This window comes from Podarcis pityusensis (genome assembly GCF_964106645.2).
Source record: "Podarcis pityusensis genome assembly, chromosome: Z".
Taxonomy (NCBI): Eukaryota; Metazoa; Chordata; class Lepidosauria; order Squamata; family Lacertidae; genus Podarcis; species Podarcis pityusensis.
In genome coordinates, this window is record NC_138044.1 from 25,872,799 (window position 1) to 25,884,857 (window position 12,059).

Here is a 12,059-nt window from a genome sequence, read left to right on the forward strand (position 1 = left end):
AAATAACAATGCTGTAAGCATTTTTACTACTTTGCATCAGTGTTCTGCTCTTTCTCAGCCTAACCTACCTCGCAGTGTTGATTTGAGAATAAACTCAGATAATCCCCCCCATGGTTGCCATTTGAGCTTCTTAGAAGAAGAGCCAAATGTAAATGTGGTAAACAGAAGAGTCCTCAATGGAAGCTACTCGTTACTTAGAATTATAGCCTTAGCTGTACAGTGGTACCTTGGTTCTCGAATTTAATCCATTCTGGGAGACCATTCAACTTCCAAAATGGTTCAAAAACCTAGACGGAGCTTCCATTTGGCTGCAGGAACTTCCTGCACTCAAGTGGAAGCCACGTCGGACATTCAGCTTCCAAAAAACGTTTGCAAACTGGAACACTCACTTCCGGGTTTGCGGTGTTTGGGAAACAATTTGTTTGGGAGCCAAGCCATTCGAAAACCAAGGTACCACTGTACTAGATTCAGACTGAGTCTCCCATCTACACCATACGTTTAAAAGTAGTTTCATACCACTTTCAACAGCCATGGCTTCCCCCAAAGTTGTAAAGCATAGTTATGAAGCTCCTGTTGCCCTCACAGGGTAAGATTTTCCAGACCTCTCTGGGAAGAAGCATTGATTGGAATTGTAGTTTTGAGAGGAATAGAGGTTGTCGAACACCTCTCAGTAACCTTGACAAACTACAGTTCCCAGGATTCCTTGGGGGGGGGGAGCCATGACTCCTCAAAGTGGTTGATACTGCTTTAAATGTATAGTGCAGATGGGGGCCTCAGTTAAAGAAGCAAATTTTGCCATGTGCTTAGCTGACATTTTAGGGGTTCCTGATATAATAAATGTAAACAATGTGCAAATGAAAAATGCAGAAGGCCTGGCCACTTAGGTTTTGTTGTCCATGGTTTAACCAGTTTCTTTCTATTCTACTGTGGAAAATGTTGTTGCCAGCCATCTTCAAAAGGATTTAAATGAAATTCATAAGAATTAGATTATCATGGTTTAATCACATTACGAGGGAGATTAGCAACATTTCGCTGGGTCTTTGTGCCGCTGGAGCCACCCCTGGATACTGGGCTAAATCTTCAAGCAGTATTAAGATCTCTCTTGTAGTGTGCAAAGTAAAACAGAGGTTTCAGTCATTTTTTCTCTTTCTTGGGATTAGAACACAGGACCTACACTTAATCCCTCCATTGTAGAACTCTTGAAACTAACGGTAATCAGATTTGGATACGACCTTCACAATCATTCCTCAGTGTTGCATTATTATATACGAACGTAAGAAAGCCTCTTTAGGATGAGATCAAAGACCCATCTAGCCTAACATCCCTCAGGGTGATCCGAGTCCCCATCAGCAGTACAAAATGAAAGCAGTATCATACCACTTTAAAAAGTCATGGCTTACCCCAAAGCATCCTGAGAACTGCATTTTGCTAAGGGTGCTCAGAGTTTGTTAGCATGCCCTTCAGAGAGTTACAATTCCCAGAATTCCCTGGGAAAGGGGGTTGACGGTTACATTACTCTCAGAAATGCATCCTTTGGTGACTCCCACGCCTGCTCTGAATCAGAGGCCTCAGAGGGAAGCATGATGGTAAGGGGAGAGGGTTTGGCAAGGTCTGAGAGGAGGGCCTGGGTGAAAGAGGGGTGGCAAGCAGAGAGTTCGGCTTCTACTAACTACACATTTTCACAACTTGCCCCCACTGCCCTCTTCTCCCTCTTTCTCTTTCTCTTTCTTTCTTTCTCTCTCTCCTTCTCTGTCTCTATATAGTTATTTTCATTAATAATACATAAAGAAGCAAAAAAACTCATATCAGAAACAACATCATCAACAACAAAAATAATTTTGATCTTACTGGTATCTATTGTTGCAAAAAACAGAGGGAGAGTTAGGGCTCATCCACACTTCCGCTAGTCAGCAGTAAACAGCAGGTAATTCAGCAGGCAATTTAGCAGTAAACAGCAGTAAACTGGGGGCAGGGGGGGCAGGGCAAATGAAAAACATCATATACCCATGCCTAGAAAGCACTGAACAAGCAGAAGTGTGGATGAGCCCTGAGAGAAAGGGTTTTGCAGAAATTTATAGGCAATAAATTTGTTAAGGTGCAAGCTTTTTCTTTTGCCCTTCATCATACGTGTTAAGTGTGCAAGGACTATGTGCATTACTTAGCTTGTGTCACCAGTAAGGTTGTCTTGCTAATTGGTCACTGTAACTATTTTGCTTTCATGTAAGCATCACCATCAAAGCTTTTGTGTGTGTGTGCATTTCATTATCCTGTGAACCCTGGTCTCTCATCCATGCATGTTTACTGCATATGCTTGCCAATCCAGGATTACACATGATGCATCTGATGAAGTGGACTATGGTGCACAAAAGCTTATGACATAATGAATTCATTAATCTTTAAAGTGCTACAAAAGTCTTGGTTGGTTTATTAACAAGAGCTGAGGGCTCTTCTGCTTATACACAACCAAAGTTATCAAACTTATTCAGAATAAAGGAAAAGAAGCATTTCACTCTATTACTCTAATCCAGTTTAAAACATTTCCAGTCTCCTTAGAAATTATTAACACTCTGCACTCCTTACCATAACCACATAACTCCTGTGAGTTTATGAAGTACAGCTGGACCCCACACTTCAATATACCATTCTCTTAGCCTTGGAATTTCCAGGATTTAGTATGCACACTCCGGGCAGAATGTTCTTTGAGTGATGAGTTGCAAAGGGGCAAGATCCTCTGCTGTGATCCACAGAAGACAAGGCACATCAGTCTTCTAGCTGGGCAGCACTACATACATTTCATGCTGAAAAATCAGAGGTAACTTGTGTTTAGGTATGTGTTTCAGATCCAGTTGTATCAGTTGCAGTCCAGTTGCTTGGTAATTGAAAGCTGCAACTGATAAAAGCTGCAGTAGTTAGAATAGCAGAATCATAGAATTGTTGAATTAGAAAGGATACCAAGGGTCATCCATTCCAACCCTGTGCAATGTAGGAGTCTCAACTTAATCATGTAACAACTCCCATCATCATCCCTGTCCATTGACAAGGACTAGGCCCAATATTCCAGCCACTACACCACAATGACTTTTTGTGTTCTTGGGGCTGAGAGCCATCTCTGTGTTCTCCCTTGTTCTGAAATGATCTTCTAGGGTGTGGGACAGGACCTTTTTGATTGTGACACCTACACTTTGGAATAGCTTACCTAAGGTAACTTTCCTTGTTAGCTCTTCAGCATTTTAGCAGACAGATGAAACCCTTTTTGTTGTAATAAGTGCTTTTTATATAATCTGCATTTCTTTTAGTAGGGCGACTTCCTGCTCTTCGGGGTTTAATGTGTAGGGTTTTGTCTCTGAACTGTTCTCTGGCTTTATTTAAAATTGTATTTTTTGCATTTAAATTGCTCCAACACTTGAGGTTTATAGGAAAAATGCAATTCAGGGATTAGCTTTTTAACAACAACAACAACAACAACAACAACAACAACAACAACAACATGATAATTGTTTTTTGAAATTTGTTATGCAGTTTAAAAAACCACACATAACATGAACTAACTTTGGCACCATCTGGCCTTTCCATAATTTCCCCCCCTGTTAAGACAACTCGTGTGGCCTGCCATTTCCACAAACCAAAGTAGCAAGGCCTTTCATGTCTACTTTGGAAACAACTTTGAGTACATCCTGCATTATTCATATAGCTGTTGTTCCTTCCCCAGCTGTTAAAGGACTTTGAGTACTGGTCAAGCCTACCACAATTTTCACATACACAAATACACATACATATTTGCAAACAATAGCAAGTGAGTTACACAAATGTGACCTCCTTGTGAAATGGAACGTTAGTCATGTTTTTTTAAAAAAGGTTTGTTTCAGCTAGTTACTTTTGCTTTGGGGGTGGGGGGGAGAGAAGAAGCCCAGGGGCCCAAATCTGGAATGTGCTTCTGATATGGATTGGGGGCCTATACCAACTTCCTGCTAAAAATCCACCCCAATATTTTTTTTACTCCAGAAGTGCTGTTTGCAGTAAACAGCATCTTTGTGACCAAAGAAAAGTCAAGCAAGATTTTTCTGGCAGGAATCCTTTGGGTGCAGATGAACAAGCAGGTTGCAATGGTGTAAAAGCGTAATTGGTCCCCCTGACAGCTTGTGGGCCCTCAGGAGATGCCCATTCATGCTGACACTTGATGCTGGCCCTTAACTACCTTTGTTTAACTTATACCCATTAGATCTTATCCTTCCCTCAAGAGCAGCAGCAGGGACCATGCCTTTGTCCTTTTCTGCATGTCAGCCCTTCAGATAGCTGAAGAGTGCTTCTTGTCAACACTTGCACCCCATCATCTCTTCTCAAGGCTAAACAGATCCACTTCTCTTAACCATATGCCTTATCATCTCTGTTTCCCTTCTCTGGTACCCAGAACCAAACATTGCACTCCAGATGAGTTGTACTCCTCCTTCAGTCATTTCCTGTTGGATGCTTTTGGGGGGTGCTTTTTGGCAAGGCAGGTGCTTGTTTGCAAACTCTTAAGATGGATTTCCTCCCCTTCCTCCTAGGGTCAACCAGGACCAATTGGGAACCAAGGACGGATGGGTGTTCCAGGGTTTACTGGGCCAGAAGGCTTGAGGGGGCCAAAGGGAGAGAGAGGGAGCACAGGTGCCCCAGGTACAGCTGGACTGAAGGGAGATAAGGTAAGTTTATCCATTCCTCTGAGCTTTCTGAATCCTTAAAGACATCCCTGTTTTTACTCACTTACTGCTGGAATGGCAAAGTGCTGTCTTGTTCATTCCCTGTAGAAGTATGGGGTACACATAGAGCAATATCAAAATCACTGAAGATCACAATTACCTAGCACATAATACAAATTTGGCTATTTCATATGGCTTCATTATAAATTGGGCACCATAATCCCAAAAAAGTTCTTTTTGGCTTAGATTAAAACTTGAGCCATGAACACCTGTTCCTGTCATCACCACCATTTAGTGCTTTATATCCTGCAGTGGTTTAGTGTCAGGGACCCTGGCAAATGTAATTACTAAAGATCCAGGTATCCTTGGGAAATCACATTTCCCAGAGCCCACAACACATGGGACAATGTCACTGCAGCATATCGGAAACTAGTGAGAGGGAGATTTTGCAGAAAGGCCTCCAGGAGGCAAGACAACTTTTCTACTGCTGCTTCTAGAAGGAACATGTGGTGAAAGGGTACTGAAGTTCATGGGTTTTAGGAGGTAGGCATTGTCTTTGGACTCCCAGTGATGTTATTGGGAGTGTTCCAGGTCCAAATTTTGAAACTGGTCTCAGAAGATGTTTATTAGACCTGTGCAGGTTTGTATATATGTGGCGGAGCCAGCTAATTCTAGTTTTGTCTCCATCCTCCTTACTGCTGAATTTGACAAAGGCAGCAAAGGAGGACATTGACAGGCAGTGCTACTCCCTAGGCTGGTTGTAAGTTAGCTGGATGAGGGCAGAGTGTAGTTGGTGGGGCAATGGTCCATTTGCCCTGAATACCAGCCTCCACTGTTTAAAAAAAGAAGAAGAGCAGAAGATATTCAGAGATCATTCCGCAAAATGACGCCCCCCCCCCCCCCGGGAGGTGATGGAAAAGAAAGTTCTCAGGGGGGTAGACCTCTTCCGAGAAATTTTGGCTCAGTTCTAGCCAAGTAACTATTCCCCAGCCTCCCATTTGCTTATAGAAATACTTTTAAAATATGGCCAAGAGAGCAATTTGGCAAACAGCTCTGTGGAGTAATATCATTTAATCAGAAAGAATGGAGGGCAAGGCACAGAAGCCAAGAAGAGGCAAAGCTCACAAACTGGTGCTTGAAGGAGAATTTAATTGGCCGCTCACTGTGTTTGGACAAAGTGTGCTGGTTCTAATCCTTTGTATACCAAAACTCTGAAATGGCACCTTTTGATTCAAGAGAATCTACCCGAAGACATTTTGTTGAAATGTGTTAGGCAGAGTATTTGTACCAATAAATTCTCCTTCAGCCATCAGTCTGAAGTTTCTATTTTTGAATTCCTTCTTTCACTACAGCAGGGCTAGGGAACCTTTTGCAGTATGTCGGCTTCATAAGGAACCTCTCAGGGAGCACATCACAGTGGGTCTTGCCCGGCCAGATCAAGGTGGCTGGGGACCCTAGTGCGGTTTCCCAAATAGAGTCGTCGTCCCCACAAAAAAAGGGGATGCACCAGGAAATACCTTTTGAGATGTCTTAAATTGACTGTAAGGGATGCGGGTGGCGCTGTGGATTAAACCACAGAGCCTAGAACTTACTGATCAAAAGGTTCGGGTGAGCTCCCGTTGCTTGGTCCCTGCTCCTGCCAACCTAGCAGTTCGAAAGCAAGTCAAAGTGCAAGTAGATAAATAGGTACCGCTCCGTCGGGAAGGTAAATGGCGTTTCCATGCGCTGCTCTGGTTCACCAGAAGCGGCTTAGTCATGCTGGCCACATGACCCGGAAGCTGTACGCCGGCTCCCTCGGCCAACAAAGCGAGATCAGCACCGCAACCCCAGAGTCGGCTAATGGTCAGGGGTCCCTTAACCTTTACCTTAAATTGACTGTAATCATTAAGCTTTCATTGACTACAAAAAATATTCAGAGCATTTCAGATCTCTTGGCCAAACACAAACACAAACAATTTAGGTGGTCTTAGTAAACAACAACACCGGTGAAAATACTTAGAGCATATGCGGTTTCGTATTTTAAACTCGCGACTCATCTTTTTACTCACTTCCTAACTTAAGAAAGAATATTGACAAGCTGGAATGCGTTCAGAGGAGGGCAACCAAGATGATCAGGGTTCTAGTTTAAAACACCTTTTTTTTTGCAAAAGGAGGTAGGTCCTAAAATATACATTTCAGGTGTTTAAGAAAAGGGTAAATAGATAAATAGATCAGTGTCATCACCTGTGACTAGTCCATTTTTATTCTAAACTACCATAAATTGCTAACAGAGCTCAGATCTATGGATCAGATGAAACATCAACTGCATCTTTTTAATCCTTTCAGGGCCCAATGGGAGTCCCCGGATTTCCAGGAATATCCGGAGTTCCTGTAAGTCTCTCTGTGTTTTAAAAAATTAAGTATAAAGTTTTGAAATAATGCTGCTGTTTGTATTGTTTTGCTTTTCCCATGCCCCCAGAAAATGCATAGTCATTTATCTGAGTTAAAAAGCAGGCTGCATCTCATCATATTTCCCGTAAACTGTGTATAGGCAAGTCACTGTTGTATAATTCAGGTAAGTAATATAATAAGCACACAGGATTAATAAATGCAATCATTACTGTTAAACATCAATAAACCATAAGCCGAACGAATCTGCCTCCCAGTTCCACCTTTCTTATATTTCACATGGAGAAACTGGCTAGTACCAATTTACTTTCTATGTTAATGCCGTGAACACGGACAGTTCCCAATGCTTGAAAAAATGTGGTACGGTTTCCAGTGCAGTCCCATTCCAATCTGTGTGAGGACTGGATGTGATTACTACAGAACACTTATGGGACTGGTCTTTAAGGGAACTGGAAAGCCTTTGCACAGTGGGAGTCCTTGCAGGAGGGAAAGGGCCACCAAAGGTCGTGTAGGAAATGTTGACCGCCAGGTAAGTTTCTGTCTTTCCGTGTTGATGCAGCTGGGCCGATGAAATCTCTTGGCAGCAGCCGCTGCAGCCGCCTGTGTTTATGAACTGTTAACCACAGATGTACGGGAGAAGCAGCCCTCTAAAAATCCCCCACCCTGCAGCATGTGTTTAGTTTTTCCCATGGAACAAGGTTCAGGAGTTTGGAAAGCGAGATGCAAGGTTTATACCATTTCAGCTGAATATACAAGGCTTGCTAAATGGAAACAACACAGTGAAATAGTACATGGAATGGCTTCTATCAGTTCTGTTTAAAAGTGTTTGGGGGCAGGGGAGGAACCTCAGGCTATTTTAAAGGCAAGATCTGGAACTCACCAGAGGGCCCCCCCCTCCAGCTCTCATAATATACAGAGCTGCTTATTAAATTGGGCTAGCGTTCATCCTTGAGTGAATCTATTCCCCCCCCTTTTTTCAATGTTTATTCAGTTCCTCTGGAAAAGTTTAGAAGACAGGCCATTCCCAGGCACTGTGTTAGAAAAAGGTGTCCCTGTGTCATCCGAAACACCCTCTATTGTAATCTCTTTAATCTGAATTGATAGAGCAGGAACATTTGGTATAGTGGTTTGTATTCAATGTAGCGCTGAGGGCACCACACTTGCTTTTGCCCTACAGCTTTGATGTTAGTCTTAAACTTTTATACTTGTAAGTTTTTTTATATGTATAATTGTAAGTCACATTAAGTAAGCATACATTTAACAATAGCAGCAAGAGGGAAGAGACCATGCCATTTCAGGGAGGGAATCCACTTTTGAATACAACAATGCTTTAAATTTTGTTTATCATTTCTCAACTGCATTAGTCTGTGATTTTCTTCATCTGAAATCTGGCATTGTGTAGTTCATTCTACCAGCTCATTCTGCTGCTCTGCAGCTATTTAGTGCCCAAATGAGCAGACTTAATGCAAAGCATGAATTGACCTATAGCAATGGCAGGTAAAATTTGAGCTCATCATCTCTGTAAGCTCCATCTCAAAACAAGAAAGCTACTCCAGGATGTTAATAATATTGTAGAAGCTGGAGATAATGTAGCCCACAAACAGTCTGTAGTATTATCTAGTTATCTACTTGTGGGTAGGAGCTGCTGGTCTTTATTTGCAAACACATATAATTATCATTTCCACTGAATGAGCTTGTCCCTAGAGATATCTGCAGCCTTCTGGCTATAAATCTAAATACATAAAGATATGTATAAAGAATTGCACGTGTTTGCTTTGAATAGTCACAGTTCAATGTTTATATTTTATTACTGTATGGTGTGTTGACACAAGATACTTTACTCCTAAACCGCATACAAGAGATTACAACAGCAGACACCCCTGCTTTTAAAGGGAGTAGCTTTTAAACAGAGAGGAAGCTGGGCAAGGGATGTACCAAGAACTGCAAATCAGGAGTTTCCACCAGTGTGGGCTAATTTTCCCAATAATCCTTTAGCGGGACCTTTGCCAACTCCTAATTTCATTTTATTTTATTGTTGTTGCTGCCAGCACAGTTTGAACTGCTGCAGTTTATACATTAAATGCATTAGCCAGACAATACCTTCTGGAGAGTGTGAAACAAAGAAAATATCTTTTAAAACCCACACAGCTACTTGGGGGGCATTTCACACACAGCCCCGCCATACATCTCTGCGATGATTGAGATTGGGGGAAAGCTCCTCCCAGTTTGAAAAGCAGCCCACCCACAAATCAGCACAGTATAGTTGGAACTGGCTTATTTGTATACAGGATGTATCTCAAATAGCACCATGTTAAAGTCACCTGGTGGTGTGCTTGTTCTGCCAGCGGAACCTTGTTCTGCAAGATCTAAGCAGGTTGCCAGTAACTTTGTATTGTTTTATTTACTTATTTCATAAAATTTATATGCTGCTTAGGGACGCGGGTAGCACTGTGGGTTAAACCACAGAGCCTAGGACTTGCCGATCAGAAGGTCAGCGGTTTGAATCCCCGCGACGGCGTGAGCTCCCGTTCCTCGGTCCCTGCTCCTTCCAACCTAGCAGTTCGAAAGCACGTCAAAGTGCACGTAGATAAATAGGTACCGCTCCAGTGGGAAGGTAGACGGTGTTTCCGTGCGCTGCTCTGGTTCGCCAGAAGCGGCTTAGTCATGCTGGCCACATGACCCAGAAGCTGTACGCCGGCTCCCTCAGCCAATAAAGTGAGATGAGCGCCGCAACCCCAGAGTCGGTCATGACTGGATCTAATGGTCAGGGGTCCCTTTACCTTCTTATATGTTGCTTGATTGTCCGGGGGCAGGGAGGGGGCAGACCTCTGAAAGTGGTTTACAAAGAAACAATGAAATTATCAATAAAAACAGTTGAAATCAGCTTAAATAGTTCAAACAGTTTAGAACGTTCAAAGATAAACTAGAAACAGTTTAGAACATGTCAACGTTCGACATATCCAGGGATGGTTACCTGAACAGAAATGTTCTTTGCAGGTTCTGAAAAGAGTTCAGTGAAGGTGCCTGGCTGGTGTCAGTAAGCAGGGAGTTCCACAGTGAAATATCTATTTCTTGCAGAAGCAGTGGAATCTTTTGTTGTGCAATGTTAGAACTCACCTTCACACTGGCAGAGAACATTGGCTATATCCTCTATTCAATCCCCTCCTCTGACAGTGGGCTCCCTTGGGTTTACCTGGCAGTAGTAGGCAGCAACAGCACTCAAGGTACATTTGTGGGAGTTGGAGTCCGACAACATCTTTAGGACCACAGGCTCCCCACCACTGCTTTGCAAAACCAGCCTATCTCTGACGTGACCAACATAGTGCCCACTAGTGGTTCTTGGACTCCCATTGGCCCTGGCCAGCCCCAAGGCTGATGGGAGTTGTAGTGCAAAAACATCTAGAGGGTTGGCTACCTCTGGGATGTAGTATACTTTGTTTATCAATGGTGTCTGTCAGACAAGTTGTAATGCTATGCAAAAACCTTGAATAAGCTCTGCCTTTCAGTTCTTGAGAGTTTGATATGGTGGTTTTGGTTCATACAATACTGAGAGAGTAACCCAGATTAAGTAGGACCCTTTATAATTACGTCCCCTTTACAGTGAGGATCCAGAGGTGCTCATTTTCTTAAAGCTGCAGCTGCTGCCATCTAGCGTCACAATTCTCTTCAGAGCAAGAATAGCCCCTAGGAAAGAGCACAGAGATAAACCCATCAGTCCTTCTTTTCCATGTTTGAATGTTGTCTTAGGGTGCCCCCAGACTGGCAGAATTTTGCAGGAGGGATTAAAGGGGCATGCAAAGATATTTAGGTGCATACAATTAAAAGTGGATTAAAATGCTCTGTCAACCAAGTGCAACAAATCCACTTTTAAAAAGGAGTGGAGTACAGCAGACTTGCAGCTTGCACACATTTAACTTGCACGACCACAGCTTTACATGCTTGGTGACAGGCCAGCGGACACAGAACAAATTAAACACACACGGAGTGGAAAGAGCTTTTCAAGCTCTTCACCTTGCTTACCAAGCTCTGGGAAGGTCCCGTAAGGGCTTTAGAGGCCTCTGCAAAATCTCCTGGGGCCATCTGAGATCTGCCAAAGGCCTCCAGAGCCCGAGCAAGACCTTCCCAGAGCCCAATAAGTCAGGAAGAGAGCTTGAAAAGCTCTTTCCACACTGGGCTTTCCTGCCACAGAAAGAGCTTTTATTTTCCTCACCTTGCATGAGGCATGCCTACTTTGAAAAGGTATGGATGGTCACATGGGAGGGAAGCTCCGGGGTTGTTTTGACTGTACATGATTTTGGCTTTACATGCTTACCCTTCCCAATCTAATCTCAAGTGAAGCTTAATAATTTCACAAAATGTACATTTTCTATAAAAAACAAAACAGGCGATTGGATATCCTCACATATTCTATCTTGCGCCTTAAAGCAGGCACCTGGGGAGGAGACTTTTCAGTTTTCAGTGGCACTGGAACTGTGAGTCAAATGCAACCTGCCTCTGAATGTGGAGGCTTCATATCATATTTGGAAACTTAAGCTAGTGCAGAATTCAGTGGCCATGTTGCTCACTGGGCCAAGATGGTTTGAGCATATTACACCAATCCTGGTCTACCTGCACTGGCTGCTGATTAGTTTCCATGACCAATTCAAAGTGCTGGTTTTGACCTATAAAGCCTTAAGTGGCTCAGGACCACAATACCTCAAGGACCGCCTCTCCCCATATAAACTGACCCAGACTCTGCATTCATCATCTGAGGCCCTTCTTCATGTGCCTCCTCCCTGTGAGGTTGGGAGGGTGGCTTCTGGTCCATGGGGAACTACTAAAAACCATCCACAGGATGTTCTCCATGATCGACTTGAGACATGCAGAATGAGGCAGCCCTTAAAGCACCCAGAGGCTGGGGAGTTCTGATGATGTATAAATAAGAATTACCCATCCTGAGAGCTTTTGTGTTCATTTCCCTGTAGACTGCAGATCTGCAAGTGTGTTCCTTTGCTC

General features: G+C 43.2%; 1 protein-coding gene across 3 annotated transcripts in view; it reads left to right on the plus strand.

The window, feature by feature from the left end:
- COL4A6 (collagen type IV alpha 6 chain) overlaps positions 1 to 12,059 on the plus strand; it is a 172,640-nt gene that overhangs the window by 95,804 nt on the left and 64,777 nt on the right. For all 3 annotated transcript variants that reach the window (XM_080990522.1, XM_080990521.1, XM_080990523.1), the window contains exons 5-6: positions 4,545 to 4,679; positions 7,002 to 7,046. In XM_080990522.1, coding sequence (XP_080846648.1) covers positions 4,545 to 4,679; positions 7,002 to 7,046 — 180 coding nt within the window. The remainder of the gene's footprint in view (positions 1 to 4,544; positions 4,680 to 7,001; positions 7,047 to 12,059) is intronic.